Raw genomic sequence first — 19,665 nt, 5'->3', positions numbered from 1 at the left:
TAAACGGCTTTGTTTCTGTATTGCAGGTGGTGCAAACATCAGCATAACTATGCATTAACATTAGGCATGTATTCGCCAAAGTCTTGACAATGTCTTGGACAATTTTACTTCCTTAGACCGAAAGTTAAAAACTGAAGGGGGGCTAAAACAGTATAAGAAATTTACTTTGTGAGTGGAATTTTATAATACAGTAGGTTCTGCTACGGCCACATCTCTCCAGTCCTGAATCGAGATCCTAATAAGTGTGACAACTTCATGTGTTTGCTTCATGTTTTGCAAAGGCAAGTGACATTTCGGTATAAAAAGAAAATCTCTCTCCAATGCAATAAAATTTGTCTCCACATATCGATCACATCACTAGATCAGAGTCTGAATCACATCAAGTGACCAAAGTGAGGAGAACTTAAGAGGTGTTGAGCATGCCACTAACTTCAAAGTCTTTGGGAATGAAAGAAAATAGACTAGTATATTGCTGGCCAGTTCCAGTCAACTCTATGGACAATGAATGGAGCAGTACAGTGCCTGCTTGGCCACCGCTATCTTTAACCCCTTCGCAACCTTGGGTTTTGTCGTTTTTGCTTTTTCGTTTTTTGCTCCCCTTGTTCCCAGAGCCATAGCGTTTTTATTTTTTGGACAATATGGCCGTGTGAGGGCTTATTTTTTGCGGGACAAGTTGTACTTTTCAACGCCATTACTAGTTTTACCATATCGTGTACGGGAAAACGGGAAAAAAATTCCAAGTGCGGTAAAATTGCAAAAAAAGTGCAATACCACAGTTGTTTTTTATTTATTTTTTTTTACCACGTTCACTGAATGCTAAAACTGACCAGCCATTCTTATTCTCCAGGTCATTACGAGTTCGTAGACACCAAACATGTATAGGTTATTTTATATTTAAGTGGTGAAAAAAAATTCCAAAATTTGGTAAAAAAAACTAAAAAAAAAATAGCGCCATTTTCCGAGACCCGTAGCGTCTCCATTTTTCGTGATCCGGGGCTGGGTGAGGGCTTATTTTTTGCGCGCCGGGCTGACGTTTTTATTGATAACATTTTGGGGTAGATCCGATGTTTTGATCGCCCGTTATTGCATTTTATTGCAATTTTGCGGCGACCAAAAAACGTAATTCTGGCGTTTAGAATTTTTTTCTCGTTACAGCGTTTACCGATCGGATTAATTCTTTTTTTATATTGATAGATGGGGCGATTCTGAACGCGGCGATACCAAATATGTGTATGTGGGTTTTTTTTTTATATATTTTATTTTGAATGGGGCGAAAGGGGGGTGATTTAAACTTTTAGATTTTTTTTATATTTTTAAAAACATTTTTTTTTCACTTACTGCATGCTTCAATAGTCTCCATAGGAGACTAGAAGCAGCAGTTGTCTGATCGTCTCTGCTACATACAGGGGACGAGCAGATCCCCTGCATGCAGCAGAAATGGTCCTGTGCTATGAGCGCCGACCACTAGGTGGCGCTCATAGCGACCAGATCATGACAACCACAGGCGTCTGCTGCAGACCCTGGGTTGTCATGCCCACCCATCGGTGACCCGCGATCACGTGACGGGGTCGCCGATGGGCGGGGCTTATGACGCGCAACCCGGAAGCGCACATTAAATGCCGCTGTCGGAGATTGACAGCGGCATTTAACATGTTAACAGCCGCGGGTGGATCGCGATTCCACCCGCGGCTGTTGCGGGCACATGTCAGCTGTAAGAATCAGCTGACATGTGCTCGGTTCAGTGAGGGCTCAGCGCAGCAGCCCTCACTGAACCGGGGATACGCAAATGTGCGTACGAATACGGCAAGGGTTGGAAAGAGGTTAAACTCCTCAACATAGTTGTGCAATGTGGAGGAAAGGGGAAGAGTCGCAGCTTGGCACTCCTGTAAGCAGATGTGTGTCACCTAAGCTGTGGATAACTGGTAAATTACTACTTTAGGAAAACCACTTTTATAGACTAATCTCAGGATAAATTAATCATGTCAAAATGATTACATTATTTATGTGTGATTTCATATTGGTTAAAAAATAGAACACTAAATAGAGGCAAGCATGAAAACTGGCACAAAATGTATGTAAGGACACAGAACTGATTGTGATCCATAGCTTACCATTACAACCAGATAAGAAAAGATCAACACCAATCTCCTTGTACTCTTTGATTATCTGCAGAACAGAAGACAAAACAAAAAAAAAAACAATATTAGGAAAGGAAACACGAGAATGTCCAGACAGTATTGTTTCAGTACAAAAAAAAATATTTCAGTAAAAACATTACAAATTTACTGATAACGAGCAGCAATCGACAATATAAGAAGTTGATTGGCGCTCAACTGTCTAAAGAAAACTCAAAATATATCAGATCCACAAATAAGTGAGGATCCTGAGATCCCCACAGATCACCCCAAAGTCTTCCTAGAAGTGCACAGATCGGGCGAAAGGAAAACAAAGTTGTCTGAGCACACACACCGTGGAGTGTGCAGTCAATAAAATGCATAGGTTACAAAGTCTATAGTGCATAAAAAATTTTTTGATCATGCATACCTGTTTACAGTGGAAAGTGTGCTGAAGACCAACAATAATTTTTAGATCCGCATAGAAGATGTGATCAATGACAAACAATGACTTTATCAGTTTGTCGCTGGGTAATGATTGGGAAAGAATGTTTGTTGGGCCGATCATTGACATGTGTAACAGGACTTTAACCCCTTAGTGACCACCAATGCAACATAAAACTGACCTGAGATATAAGTGAATAGCATCCCCGACGGGTGAAAATGCAGCAGCTGTCAGCTGTACACTATAGTGGACACTCTGCTGCATCAGCCACAATTGGTGTTGGCACCGACCATGGCCGTTTAACTCCTTAGATGCTGAGGTCAATAGTGACTATGGCATCTAGGTAGTTACCAGAGTGTGGGGGCTCCCTCTTTCACCCCATTGGCATCCTGAGATCATAATTGTGTGGTCCTGATGGTTGCTATGGCAATTCAAGGCCAAATAACGGCCTTAGATTCTGCCGGTTATAGTGACCTATTCAGAAGTTAGCAACATTTAGGTGGCAAAAATAATATTTTTCTTTCCAGTCATGTCACTTGAAAAGCACCTTAAGGGATAATAAACTACCTGACAGCAGTTTTGAAAAAGTTGAGGGGTGCTGTTTTGAAAATGGCATCACTTTTGGGGGTTTCCAGTATGTAGGACCCCCAAAGTCACTTCAAAATGGAATATGTCCCTAAAAAATTAAGTTTTGTAAATTTCCTTGAAAAAATTAAAAATTACTGCAACAATTTTAACGCTCCTAACAGTCTAACAAAATAAAAGATCAGGTTACAGATGGTGCTCATGTAAAGCAATCGTTCCCCAGTCATGTAAGTCAAATGTCAAGTCCCTCCAAGTCACGTATCAGGATGGATTGTAGTCTGAAGACACACTGATCCTGAGACCTGTGTCTCAATGACAGAGGGGCTGTATTGTAAACACATGTACCTCAGGTGAGCTGGAGAATGGTTCTGACATGAGAAGAAATAGATCTTCTCCTCGGCTGACTGCACACAGAGGATTGAGGCTGGAGGAAAAAAAAACCTTTGTGCTTAGCCGAGGAGAAGATTTGTTTATTCTTCTGTCAAAGACTTGTCTGGCAACTTAAGATTTAGCTCTTCTGTCAATTAAGTCACAGGTCTGAGGAACTGTTTCTTCAGATTGCTGCAACCTGTCCTGACAAATGACTATCTTTCAGTGAAAAGAAGCAGTTTAATCTTGATAACTTACAGATTTTAGTGCTTTCACTCCCACAGAATCTATAAAGTTGACAGGAGTAAAGTCCAAAATTACAGAATGAGTGTTGATGATTGGACTCATGAAATACTCTAACTCTTCAGAAGCTGAATTATGCAGATTTCTATCAGCTGATCCATTTTTCACATTTCCTGAGTCTGCGGCTGGATCATCATTCATCAGTTCATGTTTCACAGCCATCTCCACATCATTAGTCTGAAAAATACAAAATACTAACTGGCTAATAACTTGTAATACATGGACTTGCATAATTTGTCCTCAATCAATAGACTCGCCCCTGCACCACCACACCAAGATCCACTGTCCCAATAAGTTGTCCAGTGACATGTGACCATATCGATAGCTGCAGCAATGTTATAATTGGAGATCATGTTACTGCAGCAGCCGACAACTGGAAGAAATATACCTCAAGAATACTTCAATGAAAATGTAAAAAGTATATTATGGCCTTTTAGTTGTAGTCATTAAAAGGGTTGTCCGGTCCAAATCGATAAGTCTGCAGTTACTCTGTGTGACTGTAGACTAAGGCTGTGTGCCCACGAAGCATTTTCCAAGCGTTTATGCTGCGGAATTTACACAGCGTAAACGCTTGTGAAACGCTTGGTAATCCGTCCCCCATGGTCCCCAATGACAAGCCGCAATGTCAATGCCCATGCTGCGGATTTTTCCGCAGTGGTTTTGCTGCGCTCAAAAATCCGCAGCATGTCCATTAATTTTGCGGACACGCAGCATAATCGCCACCATTGACTTGCATTGAAAAGCATATTATCCGTGTCAGTACATTTGTACACACGGATAATATGCGTTTCTATGTGCCGATGGTACCCGGGTGTGGAGAAGAGGAGACTCTCCTCCGGACCCGGGTACCATAGAACCTGTTAAAAAAAAGAATAAAATAAAAAATAAATATTATATTTACCTTTTGATGGCCCCTGGACTCCTTCTCTGTGCTTGCCGGCAGCTCGCGATGGACTGAAGGACCTGCGCTGACGTCATAGTCATGTGACGGCAGGTCCTTCAGTGTAGTGTAACGCGATCTGCCGGCAAGCCAGGAGTGAGCGAAGCAAGACTCCAGGGGCCATCGGATATAAATCCATGCCATTTGCGTGGATTTATAAAGTGTGACCAAGTTGTCAAGCACTTTCCAAGTGATGCTAAAATCGCTTGGAAAGCGCTTGTCAACCTGCATACGGAAATGCATGTGAAGAACGCTTCACATCCGCTTGTCCCTGGCAGGAAAACGCATGTACAATCCGCATGCGTTTTTTTCTGCCAGGGAGATGCAGAAACGCTAAGGAAAAAATCCTGAGCATTTCTGCATCGTAGGCACATAGCCTTATAAATCCCCCAGCACATGCACTGTGCTCTGCAAGGATTCACCTGTTTCTGAGCTGGGACCGGAGGGTATGTATGCGATATGCATATTCCTGTCCAAAGCCGGTCCAGTGGGCGCGGTCTCGCTCTATACATTTGTATGGAGCGAGGCCTCGCCTTGACTAGTGACGCAGCCGTCCAGTGGGTGTGGCCGACTAGAGGCCGCGCCAACTGGACGGGCTTTGGCCAGGAGTATGTATAACTCATACATACCCTCCGGGCCCAGCTCAGAATCCGGCTAATCCTCGCAGAGCACAGTGATTGCGCTAGGGGAATCATAAGTCTGCAGTCACACAGAATGACTGCATACTTATTGATTTGGACCGGACAACCCCTTTTAAGAGCCCATTTGTGCATTATGTCAGTGGTAGGAAAAGCACTTTACAATCTGTACATTTCCACAAAGATGTATATGTCTAGCCTAAAGGTGGATGCACACAATAAATAATTGTCCCAAGATCGGCCACTAATATAAGGTATGGGAAGACCTCCACTTTCTCCTGATATGTGAAGTTAATGTAAATAATTATTGAAAGCATAATTTATTAGCAAAATTTGATTGATAAATATTACATCAAGCAAAGTAAAACATATCTATTGAAATAGTATTCTAACATGTCAGATGTTACATTTTTATTGCGTTCAATTAGGGAAACAATGGTAGAATTTTGGCCTAAAAAATAAAGCGTAAATGTAATTAAACTGTGATAAAACAAATTAGACTGGCTTTTTATTGTTTTTTTTTGGTAATTCTCATATTTGTACATTCTGGAGGATATTTACTTTTTCAATTAATGTATCCTATTCAACATCACTGTTGACAAGTCTTAAATACTAATTGTAGATTTTTAAGGGAGTTTGAGCTCCAGTCACCATTAGGTGGCGCTTAGTAACTTACTATATTAATAGGGAGGTCCAAACAGTGCAATTTATCACTTACAGGATGATTCCTGGGGACTCCACCGCGGCTTGCCCATCAGAAACCCTGTCCTCATGACATGTAGGTGTCTCGAATGTGGGACTCCCAGCAATCAGCAATTTTTAAACCTATCTTTTGGATCAAAGCTGGGCAAACTGCAACCAAAGGGCCACATCCGGCCCTCTGTCTGTTCCAGTCCGGCTGGCGGAGAGAGACAGCCAAAGGGCTGAAACAATGGCCCACAGGCCGCACCATGCCCTCACCCGCTGTCCGTCTGCCGCCACTACTATCCGCATCGTTGCAATGACTGAACTCGCGCTGGCACCAAACCAGTGACTGAAACCGGAACGCCACCGGAAGGAATAAAGTTCATTTCCTCCCTGCAGCAGGTGTCTAAGTGTGGGTGCTGGGCATGTACAGAATGCTATTAACCTGCAGATTTACCCCATATCTGCAGATTAATAATAATATTTTTTATTTCTATAGCGGCAACATATTCCTCAGCACTTTATATTACAGAGGGGACTTGTAATAATAAATTGTAGATAATTGAAGACTTTAGTAAGGGCAGTTTCAGTAGAATGTAAAGAGAGGAAACTGAATTGTAAAGGGTCAAGATTGTGGCTGTTAAAACGCAGCTACTCATATGCCCCTGTTAGTAAAACTATAGTTGAAGGTATAAACTAACATTTCTACAAGGTCTCTTTAAAGGGGTATTCCCAAAATTAAAATGTATCCTCTAACCATGGGATAGGGTGTAACTTTCAATTTTGGGAATACCCATTTAATTCCTATGGCTTGAGACTTGTGTAGGAATAATCGTCATCTTGGTATATCAGTGACTTACAAGCTTCAACACTGCTCTTCTTTCACTTTTAGTCGATTTCTTCATTTCCTTGGCATGTCTCTTCAGGGCCTTTTTCTTTGCAATCAATATTGCACCAGGATCAATTCCAGTCTTGAAAATAAAAATAACAACAACATAACTTCACAATAAAATATTTGCTCTTAAGCTGCATTGTATCATTTAATCAATTTATAGCTGGCTATATATATATATATATATATATATATATCTACCTTTTTCTTTAGCGCAGAGACATAAAGATCACTGTTGGCAAAGTATAAAGATGTGTTGGCCTGGAATATCTTTATTCCTGGGTATTGTTTAATCTAGAAATAATAAAGCATTAACATTTGCAAGAATTTTGGAAAAAAAAAAAAGGAAACAGGCAGACCGTCTCAGAAGATATGCACACAGTTGCTTAGGTCAGTATTACAGAGCCACAGAGACTCCGTGAGGCACTATTATACAGCACAGTGTTATAGGCATTACTTATAGGGGAGGATGCTGTCATAATATGCCATCCAATGGAATGTTACGTTTTTTTTGTATGAAATATGGCATACGGAGCAGTGTAGCTTCAAAAACATCCATGAGCGCCATATTACAGCTCTGCAATTCAGAACATGTACAACAGTGCAATGATATGGTGTTTGCAAGAGGACTAAAAACTAGACAATTTGAAATATTACATTTATGACAGTTCTGGTTTCCTCTAAGGCTGTACAAAAGAGTAACATCCATACCTCCTCATATTCTTCTATATCACAATATATATCCGTATTTGGAACCTGTCCAAGAATTCTGTACTGTGAACTGAAAAGGGAAAATGGCAGTGTCATCTGAAGTTACACTAATATCAAAGGCAAGTGAACAGTTACCAATCCCAGAATATTCATAGATGGCAAATTCAGCAGTAGTAACAGAACCTCTGTTACACACTGGCCCCCACCCATATACATGTACACTTGCTTGTCCAGTCTTAAGCTACAAGTCTAAAGTCACTATGTTACTGTAGACTTGTGAAACCACCCATTGAGCGCACTGCTCGCTGTGAGGATTTTCTCCGGCGCTGGGAGTGGGCAGTTATGTGACCGCAAGTATATGATATGCATACTTCCGGCCACATTCCGACTATATTGTTTCCGGCCTCACTCAATACACTTGTACTGAGCGAGGCCGGGCCCATCTAGTTGGAATGTGGCTAGGCGTATGCATATTGCTAACTTATGGTCACATGACGGCCTGCTACAAGCGCCGGAGAATCCTTACAGCATGCAGTGCATGCAAAGTGAGGATTCACAAGTCTGCAGTCACAGAGTGACTGCAGAATTGTAGCTTAAGACCGGACAACCCCTTTAATGAGTTTAGGGTTTTTGTTCTGGTGATTATGTCCCACGTCACGGATTGCATGAATGAGTCTTCACTTTCTGTTTCTCCGATGTTCTACGCTGACAATTGTGGTTTCTTGTCAGGCAAAAAGGAAACAGCTTGGCACTACCGTCTTCTTTCCATTAATGCATGATGATATACACAGATATAGGCCATACACATAGCTAGCTGCCATGATGATCAGTGGTGCTTTATCATGATACAAAAAGTCACTGAAAGTCCCAAGTAGTAGAAGTGAAGATGATGGTACCTCCTATCACATCCTGGAACATCTTCTTTATTATTTCAAAGAAAGAAATAAAAATCAGGTGGATGAAGTACAGGCAAACAACAACAGGTTATGTCTGTTTCGTGTCTACTGAGTGTCTACACAAGGGCCTATAGAAGTGTCAATAGACACAGCCTGTACTTGCTCTCTCTGATTTTTATTGCTTGCTATGAAATAATAAAGAAGATTTTTCAACGATGTGGTTAGTGCCGTTATCTTCACTTCTACTATTTGGCACCATGGTTTCTTGTCAGATCATCCTTTCATATAAATAGGCTATGGAACTAAGTGTGAGCAGGTACAAAAGATCACAAGAAGGAGCGCTTGTATTGAGCCCTTATGCTTGGTAACACGTGTGAATACAAGTAAATAAGCACAGAATGACATCCCATATCGCTGACTTGCCTGTGTAAATGGACACTAAGGCTACATTCATACAACCAAAGAGCGAGTGAATCATACGGGCCATGTCATGGCAGCAATTCTCAGCCCAACTATGGGTCTCTTAACACAAGCTAACAGGCTCATCTATGCCTATGATGTGTGTGACCCTAGAGGAGGGGGGGCTTACATGTATTTTTATTTTCTCTACAACAGAACAATGTCTTATCTACCAAACATAAATGTTAAACAAGTAATTATAGATTGGGATGTTATTTGCCATAACATGACATCCAATGGAATATGGCACATTTTGTTGCATGAAATGGGAGGCATATGGAGGTAACTCAGTGCAACTAGGAACATGAACAGAGCTTTGATATGTTGTAATACAATAAGTGAGCAGCTGTCTAGCTACTAATTTGTGTAATTTACTGTATTACTAGATAACCAATTCCTAGTGATGAAGCTTACTCACCGATCAATAGTTTTTATTGCGTTAATATTATAAAAGTGAATTTACCGATCTACAGTTATCTGCAAGCTACTATCTTTACAGATATGAATGTACTGAAAACTATTAATGGCCACAGTGGTGACAGTCTAGGCTTGTATTGGCTCATGAGCATTTCCTGCCTTTTATCTTATGTCCATATATGTACCATATGTTCTACTTTAAAGACCAGTAAGGGCTGGGAAATCTTTGAAAGGATTTTTTATCCTTGTGGTTAACCCCATTACCCCATAGGGTACGTTTTTTTCCTCGCTTTTTTGTAAAATTAATATTTTTTTGTTGACTGAGCCATATGACGACTTGTTTTATTGGTTGAACAAACTGTAGTTTTGAATAACAACATTAATTTTATGATATTATGTACTAAAACGAGAGAAAAATTCCAAGTGCAGAGAAACAATTAAAAATAAATAAATAATGCAACGATTGTATTTAGTGCAGTAAATACGTCTGGTCAACATGATTTTTCAGGTCAGTACAATTAGGATATGAGCATAGGTTTTTGAGGAGTTGAAAAACCATGAGCATTTCAAGGAGAAAGCAATTCAGAAAACTATCCCGTTTTAGGGTATGCAAACACAACATCTGAAAAAGCACTAAAACGCCAAAAAATAATGAACATGTGCACAGCACTTGATATACATACAGTGGCATGTAAAAGTTTGGGCACCAATGGTCAAAATGATTGTTATTGTAAACAGTTAAGCAAGTTGAAGATTAAATGATCTCTAAAAGGCCTAAAGTGAAAGATGACACATTTCCTTTGTATTTTAGGCAAAAAATATATACATCTTCATCTTTTACATTTTAAAAATTATAAGAAGGAAAATGGGCAAATGCAAAAGTTTGGGCACCCTGCATGGTTAGTACCTAGTAGCACCCAATTTTGAAAGTATCAAAGCTTGTAAAAGCTTTTTGTAGCCAGCCAAGAGTTTTTCAATTGTAATTTGATGGATTTTCATCCATTCTTCCTTGGAAAATTCTTCCAGTTCTGTGGGATTCCTGGGTCATCTTGCATGCACTGCTATTTTCAGGTCTAGCCACAGATTTTCAATCATGTTCAGATCAGGGGACTAACAAACAAAGTAGCACTCTCAAAATCAGGGGACTGTGAGAGCCATTGTAAAACCTTCAGCTTTCACCTTTTGAGGTCATCTATTGTGGATTTTGACATGTGTTTAGGATCATTATCCATTTGTATAAGCCATACTCATTTCAACTTCAGCTTTTTTACAGATAGTGTTATGTTTGCGTCAAGAATTTGTTGAAATTTCATTGAATTCTTTCTTCCCTCTACCCGAAAAATGTTCTCTGTGCCACTGGCTGCAACACAACCCCAAAGCATGATTGATCAACCCCAATGCTTAATATTTGGCAAGATGTTCTTATCCTGAAATTCTATACCCTTTTTTCTCCACACATATCTTTGATCATTGTGGCCAAAGAGTTCTATTTTAACCTTATCGGTCCACAGAACTTGTTTCCAACATGCATCAGGCTTGTTTAGACGTTCTTTTGCATACTTCTGATGCTGAATTTTATGGTGAGGACGCAGGAGAAGTTTTCTTCTCTTCCATGAAGTGTCTCTGAACAGTAGAACAATGTACCACAACTCCAGAGTCTGCTAAATCTGATTTGCCGCTCTAGCAATCCTATGAGCAGCTCTCACTGAAATTGTGCTTGGTCTTCCAGACCTTATCTTGACCTTCACTGTTCCTGTTAACAGTCGTTATTTAATCACATTTCGAACTGAGGAAAGGGCAACTTAAAAACGCTTTTCTATCTTCTTATAGCCTTCTCCTGGTTTGTGGGCCTTCACCATTTTCATTTTCAGAGTGCTAGGCAGCTTCTTAGAAGAGCCCATGGCTGCTGTTTTTTGGCACAAGGTTAGGGGAGGCTGGGTTTTTATAAAGCTGGGAAATTTGTATCACCTGGCCTTTCCTAAAGATGATAGTGAACAAGCCATAACCCTAACAGGCTAATTAAGGTCTGAAATCTTGGTCAAAGTTATCTGAGCACACAAGTCACCAATGGTGCCCAAACTATTGAATCGGTCCATTTCCCTTTTTGTAATTTTTAAAATTAAAAAAATGACTAAATATTATGTGAACACACCTTCTCATTTAAAGATTTTTCTGTATTTTCATGACTATTAAAATTGTACATTCACACTGAAGGCATCAAAACTATGAATTAACACATGTGGAATTATATACTTACCAAAATATGTGAAACAACTGAAAATATGTCTTATATTCTAGGTTCTTCAAAGTAGCCACCTTTTGCTTTGATGACTGCTTTGCACACTCTTGGCATTCTCTTGATGAGCTTCAAGAGGTAGTCACCAGAAATGGTTTTCACTTCACAGGTGTGCCCTGTCAGGTTTAATAAGTGGGATTTCTTGCCTTATAAATGGGGTTGGGACCATCAGTTGTGTTGTGCAGAAGTCAGGTGGATACACAGCTGATAGTCCTACTGAATAGACTGTTAGAATTTGTATTATGGCAAGAAAAAAGCTAAGTAAAGAAAAACGAGTGGCCATCATTACTTTAAGAAATGAAGGTCAGTCAGCGCGAAAAATTGGGAAAACTTTGAAAGTGTCCCCAAGTGCAGTTGCAAAAAGCATCAAGCGCTACAAAGAAACTGGCTCACATGAGGACCGCCCCAGGAAAGGAAGACCAAGAGTCACCTCTGCTTCTGAGGATAAGTTTATCCGAGTCACCAGCCTCAAAAATCGCAGGTTAACAGCAGCTCAGATTAGAGACCAGGTCAATACCACACAGTTCTAGCAGCAGACACATCTGTACAACAACTGTTAAGAAGAGACTTTGTGCAGCAGGCCTTCATGGTAAAATAGCTGCTAGGAAACTACTGCTAAGGACAGACAACAAGCAGAAGAGACTTGTTTGGGCTAAAGAACACAAGGAATGGACATTAGACCAGTGGAAATCTGTGCTTTGGTCTGATGAGTCCAAATTTGAGATCTTTGGTTCCAACCACTGTGTCTTTGTGCGACGCAGAAAAGGTGAACGGATTGACTCTACATGCCTGGTTCCCACCGTGAAGCATGGAGGAGGAGGTGTGATGGTGTGGGGGTGCTTTGCTGGTGACACTGTTGGGGATTTATTCAAATTGAAGGCATACTGAACCAGCATGGCTACCACAGCATCTTGCAGCGGCATGCTATTCCATCCGGTTTGCGTTTAGTTGGACCATCATTTATTTTTCAACAGGATAATGACCCCAAACACACCTCCAGGCTGTGTAAGGGCTATTTGACCAAGAAGGAGAGTAATGGGGTGCTACGCCAGATGACCTGGCCTCCACAGTCACCAGACCTGAACCCAATCGAGATGGTTTGGGGTGAGCTGGACCACAGAGTGAAGGCAAAAGGGCCAACAAGTGATAAGCATCTCTGGTACCTCCTTCAAGATTGTTGGAAGACCATTTCCAGTGACTACCTCTTGAAGCTCATCAAGAGAATGCCAAGAGTGTGCAAAGCAGTCATCAAATCAAAAGGTGGCTACTTTGAAGAACCTAGAATATAAGACATATTTTCAGTTGTTTCACACTTTTTTGTTAAGTATATAATTCCACATGTGTTAATTCATAGTTTTGATGCCTTCGGTGTGAATGTACAATTTTGAAAGTCATGAAAATACAGAAAAATGTTTAAATGAGGTGTGTCCAAACTTTTGGTCTGTACTAATATATATATATATATATATATTATATATATATATATACACACACACACACACACACACATATGTACACATACAGTACAGACCAAAAGTTTGGACACACCTTCTCATTTAGAGATTTTTCTGTATTTTCATGATTTTGAAAATTGTACATTCACACTGAAGGCATCAAAACTATGAATTAACACATGTGGAATTATATACTTAACAAAAAAGTGTGAAACAACTGAAAATATGTCTTATATTCTAGGTTCTTCAAAGTAGCCACCTTTTGCTTTGATGACTGCTTTGCACACTCTTGGCATTCTCTTGATGAACTTCGAGAGGTAGTCACCGGATATGGTTTTTACTTCACAGGTGTGCCCTGTCAGGTTTAATAAGTGGGATTTCTTGCCTTATAAATGGGGTTGAGACCATCAGTTGTGTTGTGCACAAGTCTGGTGGATACACAGCTGATAGTCCTACTGAATAGACTGTTAGAATTTGTATTATGGCAAGAAAAAAGCAGCTAAGTAAAGAAAAACGAGTGGCCATCATTACTTTAAGAAATGAAGGTCAGTCAGTCCGAAAAATTGGGCAGACTTTGAATGTGTCCCCAAGTGCAGTTGCAAAAACCATCAAGCGCTACAAAGAAACTGGCTCACATGAGGACCGCCCCAGGAAAGGAAGACCAAGAGTCACCTCTGCTTCTGAGGATAAGTTTATCCGAGTCACCAGCCTCAGAAATCGCAGGTTAACAGCAGCTCAGATTAGAGACCAGGTCAATTGCACACAGAGTTCTAGCAGCAGACACATCTCTACAACAACTGTTAAGAGGAGACTTTGTGCAGCAGGCCTTCATGGTAAAATAGCTGCTAGGAAACTACTGCTAAGGACAGACAACAAGCAGAAGAGACTTGTTTGGGCTAAAGAACACAAGGAATGGACATTAGACCAGTGGAAATCTGTGCTTTGGTCTGATGAGTCCAAATTTGAGATCTTTGGTTCCAACCACTGTGTCTTTGTGCGACGCAGAAAAGGTGAACGGATTGACTCTACATGCCTGGTTCCCACCGTGAAGCATGGAGGAGGAGGTGTGATGGTGTGGGGGTGCTTTGCTGGTGACACTGTTGGGGATTTATTCAAATTGAAGGCATACTGAACCAGCATGGCTACCACAGCATCTTGCAGCGGCATGCTATTCCATCCGGTTTGCGTTTAGTTGGACCATCATTTATTTTTCAACAGGATAATGACCCCAAACACACCTCCAGGCTGTGTAAGGGCTATTTGACCAAGAAGGAGAGTGATGGGGTGCTACGCCAGATGACCTGGCCTCCACAGTCACCAGACCTGAACCCAATCGAGATGGTTTGGGGTGAGCTGGACCGCAGAGTGAAGGCAAAAGGGCCAACAAGTGCTAAGCATCTCGGGGAACTCCTTCAAGATTGTTGGAAGACCATTTCTGGTGACTACCTCTTGAAGCTCATCAAGAGAATGCCAAGAGTGTGCAAAGCAGTCATCAAAGCAAAAGGTGGCTACATTGAAGAACCTAGAATATAAGACATATTTTCAGATGTTTCACACTTTTTTGTTAAGTATATAATTCCACATGTGTTAATTCATAGTTTTGATGCCTTCAGTGTGAATGTACAATTTTCATAGCCATGAAAATACAGAAAAATCTTTAAATGAGAATGTGTGTCCAAACTTTTGGTCTGTACTGTATATACATACTCACTGCTCAAAAAAAATAAAGGGAACACTCAAATAACACATCTAGATCTGAATGAATGAAATATTCTCATTGAATACTTTGTTCTGTACAAAGTTGAATGTGCTGACAGCAAAATCACACAAAAATCATCAATGGAAATCAAATTTATTAACCAATGGAGGCCTGGATTTGGAGTCACCCCCAAAATTAAAGTGGAAAAACACACTACAGACTGATCCAACTTTGATGTAATGTCCTTCAAACAAGTCAAAATGAGGCTCAGTATTGTGTATGGCCTCCACGTGCCTGTATGACCTCCCGACATCGCCTGGGCATGATCCTGATGAGGTTGCTGATGGTCTCCTGTGGGATCTCCTCCCAGACCTGGACTAAAGCATCCACCAACTCCTTCACAGTCTATGGTGCAACGTGACGTTTGTGGATGGAGCGAGACATGATGTCCTAGATGTGCTCAATCGGATTCAGGTCTGGGAAACGGGCGGGTCAGTCCATAGCTTCAATGCCTTCATCTTGCAGGAACTGCTGACACACTCCAGCCACATGAGGTCAGCCATTGTCCTGCATTAGGAGGAACCCAGGGCCAACCGCACCAGCATATGGTCTCACAAGGGGTCTGAGGATCTCATCTCGGTACCTAATGGCAGTCAGGTTACCTCTGGCGAGCACATGGAGGGCTGTGCGGCCCTCCAAAGAAATGCGACCCCACACCATTACTGACCCACTGCCAAACCGGTCATGCTGAAGGATGTTGCAGGCAGCAGATCGCTCTCCACGGCATCTCCAGACTCTGTCATGTCTGTCACATGTGCTCAGTGTGAACCTGCTTACATCTGTGAAGAGCACAGGGTGCCAGTGGCGACTTTGCCAATCCTGGTGTTCTGTTGCATTTCTTTGGAGGGCCTCACAGCCCTCCATGTGCTCGCCAGAGGTAGCCTGATTGCCATTAGGTACTGAGATGAGATCCTCAGACCCTTTGTGAGACCATATATTGGTGCGGTTGGCCCTGGGTTCCTCCTAATGCAGGACAATGCCAGACCTCATGTGGCTGGAGTGTGTCAGCAGTTTCTGCAAGATGAAGGCATTGAAGCTATGGACTGGCCCGCCCGTTCCCCAGACCTGAATCTGATTGAGCACATCTGGGACATCATGTCTCGCTCCATCCACCAACGTCACGTTGCACCACAGACTGTGAAGGAGTTGGCGGATGCCTTAGTCCAGGTCTGGGAGGAGATCCCACAGGAGACCATTGGCAACCTCATCAGGATCATGCCCAGGCGATGTAGGGAGGTCATACAGGCACGTGGAGGCCACACACAATACTGAGCCTCATTTTGACTTGTTTTAAGGACATTACATCAAAGTTGGATCAGTCTGTAGTGTGTTTTTCCACTTTAATTTTGGGGGTGACTCCACATCCAGGCCTCCATTGGCTAATAAATTTGATTTCCATTGATGATTTTTGTGTGATTTTGTTGTCAGCACATTAAACTTTGTACAGAACAAAGTATTCAATGAGAATATTTCATTCATTCAGATTTAGGATGTGTTATTTGAGTGTTTTTTGAGCAGTGTATATATACTGTATATACACATACACACATATATATATATATATATATATATATATTTATAGATTTTGCCTAAAATACAAAGGAAATGTGTCATATTTAACTTTAGGCCTTTTAGAGATCATTTCATCTTCAACTTGCTTAACTGTTCACAATAACAGTAATTTTGACCAGAGGTGGCCAAACTTTTACATGCCACTGTATGTCTTGTATTTTTTTCCACGTCTTTTAAACGCTCAGGCTTTTAAAGCAGCTAAAAGTAGTGACCTGACTATTCTTCAGGCGACTAAGGCAATGTGCTCTCAACATCTGTAAGACGCCAGAGCATCCACCAAGGTTTTCCCAGGTGAAGTCGCTTGAGGAAAAAAAAATGGCATTTTTTTCTATACTTTTACCTTATAATTTTCAACTGTAAAGAGCAAAGCAAAATCAATTATTTTAACGGTGTCACAGTTTACAAACCATGAAGCGGTTTAAAGAAGTAAAAAAACCTGAACATGTGAACAACAATGTGGTTTTTACATTGCTGTTATGATAAAAAAAAATTTGCAGCTGTTTTAGTTTGCTTTGTCAGGTGGAAAAAGACTGTGTGGATATACCGTAATATAGTTTTGCTGGAATTTTTATTTTCCTGAAGCAGCTTTGAAGATTTTTTGGAAAAGTTTTTTTTTCTCCTGAAACATTCTTTGAAGCCTTTTGATGGAACCGTGTCTAGTTCAGAGATTTTTACTTTTTATATTTCTTATAACTGAGTTTTAAATGATGTTACATGTTTAATTAGTTCTGCAATAGCATGACTGCCTATTCAATACACTGCAATACTGAATTATTGTAGCAAAATTGATAAAGGAGGGCTTCAAGGTTTAACTTCATAGGAGTTCTAACGTTCAGTGGGCCCATGGATGCCCTAAAGCACACTGGTACACTGTGATCGCATCATATGGTGGGGCAATGGCTGTAAGAAATGACTGCTGCCATGTTGGAGCCTTTTACATATTACATTTGACAGCGGCATTTAAGAGGCTAAAACATGCTCTGACCACATCAATTTCCCTTGAGTGCTGGACTATATTAGGCAGGGTTGGCTCCTGAGCTCACGCCATAAAAGCAGTGTGCCATTTATGTACAGCAAATGTCGCTAAAGGGTTAAATCCTCTCCAGTCATATCCACTGATCATTTACATTCATAATGCATGGTTTGTAAAAATTGCTAAGAATTCAACCAAGTTTCTTGAAACTTTCTTTCCCAAAAGATGACATGACCACAACTTGAGGGAAACTTCATTGTTCTCAATCACGGGCAACCATATGTCTCCTGAAATTCAGAAGACTTCTTTCAGAAAGCCGAGTGCTTTACGCGGCTTATCTTTTCGACTTGGCTTCACGATGTTCCTCGCTGCCAGTTAAGAGAAGTTTCATTTCTGCCTATCAATGGCACTTGAAGAAACTGCACTAAGCAGCAATGCTTGCTATAAATGAGAATGTTGCTAAGAGCTAGTTGTTCATTTGTTAATTGTTCTATCTCTCAATTTTTAAGCAGAAACAAAACCAATAAAGATCAACAATACACAATAGTTTTACTTTCTTTTCTTCATTTACAACTAGCCAATTATTGTTACATACACTCAGAATTAAGCAACACTAAATAATTGACCACTGTTAACAGTTTAGATTGGCAGATAAAACACACAAGTACGTGTACTGTTCCAAAACAAGAAATAATACCAGGACATATAAATCAAACCTTTGTGTGCGGTAGATGACTGTTATGATAGCAAATGCCACTGCAACAAGAAGACCATAGTCAAGACCTAGGGAAACCGAGGCCAAAAACGACACCACCCAAATTGCCTGAAAGTGCAAGAATGTATTATTAATCGATGTAAATTTCTAAACAGAAAAGTTTTTAACATACCACTTAAAAGTAATAGATTGTATTTATAAACAAAAATTATGCACATTGCATGTAAAATCTGACATGTTAAAGAAATATTGAATGTCATCATGACAACAATATTCATATGATTCATATGTACAGTTGTGGCCAAAAGTTGAGACTGACACACTTTGGTTTTCAGAATGTTTGCTGCTTCAGTGTTTTTAGATCTTTTAGTCAGATGTTTCTATGATTACTGAAGTACAATTATAAGCATTTCACAAGGGTGATAAATTCATCAAGTTTATGTAAAGACTGAATATTTAAAGTATTGTCCTTTATTTTTCAGGACTTCTGCACTTCGCCCTGGTATGCTGGATGTCAGCTTCTGGGCCAAATCCTGACTGAGGACAACACATTCCTGCCTAATCAGTGCTTGGAGTTTATCACAATTTCTGTGTCTTTATTTGTCCACCCGCTTTTTGGAGAACTCACTACAGGTTTAGGCAGTGTTCACATGTTCAGTAATGATCCATTAGAACGGATCCAGCAGAAATCCGTCAGGAAAAAAAGTTGTGCTGACAACTTTTTAGACCGTTATTCACTAACTGATCTCTGCCAGATCTGTTTTTTAACATTGGAGTCAACGGGCAAAGGATCCGTTAATGTGGAATCCGTCGTCATCTATTTCTAACGAATCCGGCAAGAATATTTCTGTTGAACCACAATTCAAAACCAATGTCCGATTTTCATTAGCTGATATTCAGCAAGGTTAAATTGACAATTACTTTTGTTAGTTTCAAGTTATTTCAGAGATCATTGTAGGTTTTTCTTACTTTAATAGAAGGGAACCAACAATTTGGTCCATGAGTGTATTCATGTAATATTGTACATTGTTATTATTGCAAATGTTATTGCTCAACCAGGAAAATTTTTTAAAATGGTTAAATTTGATTAATTTCAGTGTACAGTACATCGGAAATGTTTGTACAATACTTTATGAATTAATGTATAAAAAATTAGTATCACTTATGGGATCTAAAGATCGAACATGCCTACACTTCATATTATCTCTCTGTGAACACAGTGCACGATGTTCAATGTTACAATGTAAGGATCGCTATTCAACCATTTCATGCCTGATCCTTGTGCTATATAAACACTTGTCTGACATAAGCTAATTTTGAGTTACAATCTCGTGTTTGGGCTCATACTCATCTGTGAGATAAACAGAACAGTGCAATCCGTTAAAAATAGGATTGCACTCTGACTAATGTTATTCTAATTGCCTACTCATCTACGATTTTTTT

At 40.3% G+C, this 19,665-nt stretch overlaps 1 protein-coding gene across 2 annotated transcripts in view; it reads right to left on the bottom strand.

The window, feature by feature from the left end:
- SLC26A5 (solute carrier family 26 member 5) overlaps positions 1 to 19,665 on the bottom strand; it is a 77,374-nt gene that overhangs the window by 10,331 nt on the left and 47,378 nt on the right. For both annotated transcript variants that reach the window (XM_073652263.1, XM_073652264.1), the window contains exons 13-18: positions 18,224 to 18,330; positions 7,682 to 7,751; positions 7,172 to 7,264; positions 6,939 to 7,049; positions 3,772 to 3,993; positions 2,112 to 2,166 (exon numbers count right to left, since the gene is read on the bottom strand). In XM_073652263.1, the coding sequence (XP_073508364.1) occupies positions 2,112 to 2,166; positions 3,772 to 3,993; positions 6,939 to 7,049; positions 7,172 to 7,264; positions 7,682 to 7,751; positions 18,224 to 18,330 (658 nt within the window). The remainder of the gene's footprint in view (positions 1 to 2,111; positions 2,167 to 3,771; positions 3,994 to 6,938; positions 7,050 to 7,171; positions 7,265 to 7,681; positions 7,752 to 18,223; positions 18,331 to 19,665) is intronic.

This window comes from Phyllobates terribilis, unplaced genomic scaffold (assembly GCF_046119375.1).
Source record: "Phyllobates terribilis strain yellow unplaced genomic scaffold, ASM4611937v1 Scaffold_11__3_contigs__length_659146591, whole genome shotgun sequence".
NCBI classification, from domain to species: Eukaryota; Metazoa; Chordata; class Amphibia; order Anura; family Dendrobatidae; genus Phyllobates; species Phyllobates terribilis.
This window is presented reverse-complemented; position numbering and strand designations above follow the sequence as displayed.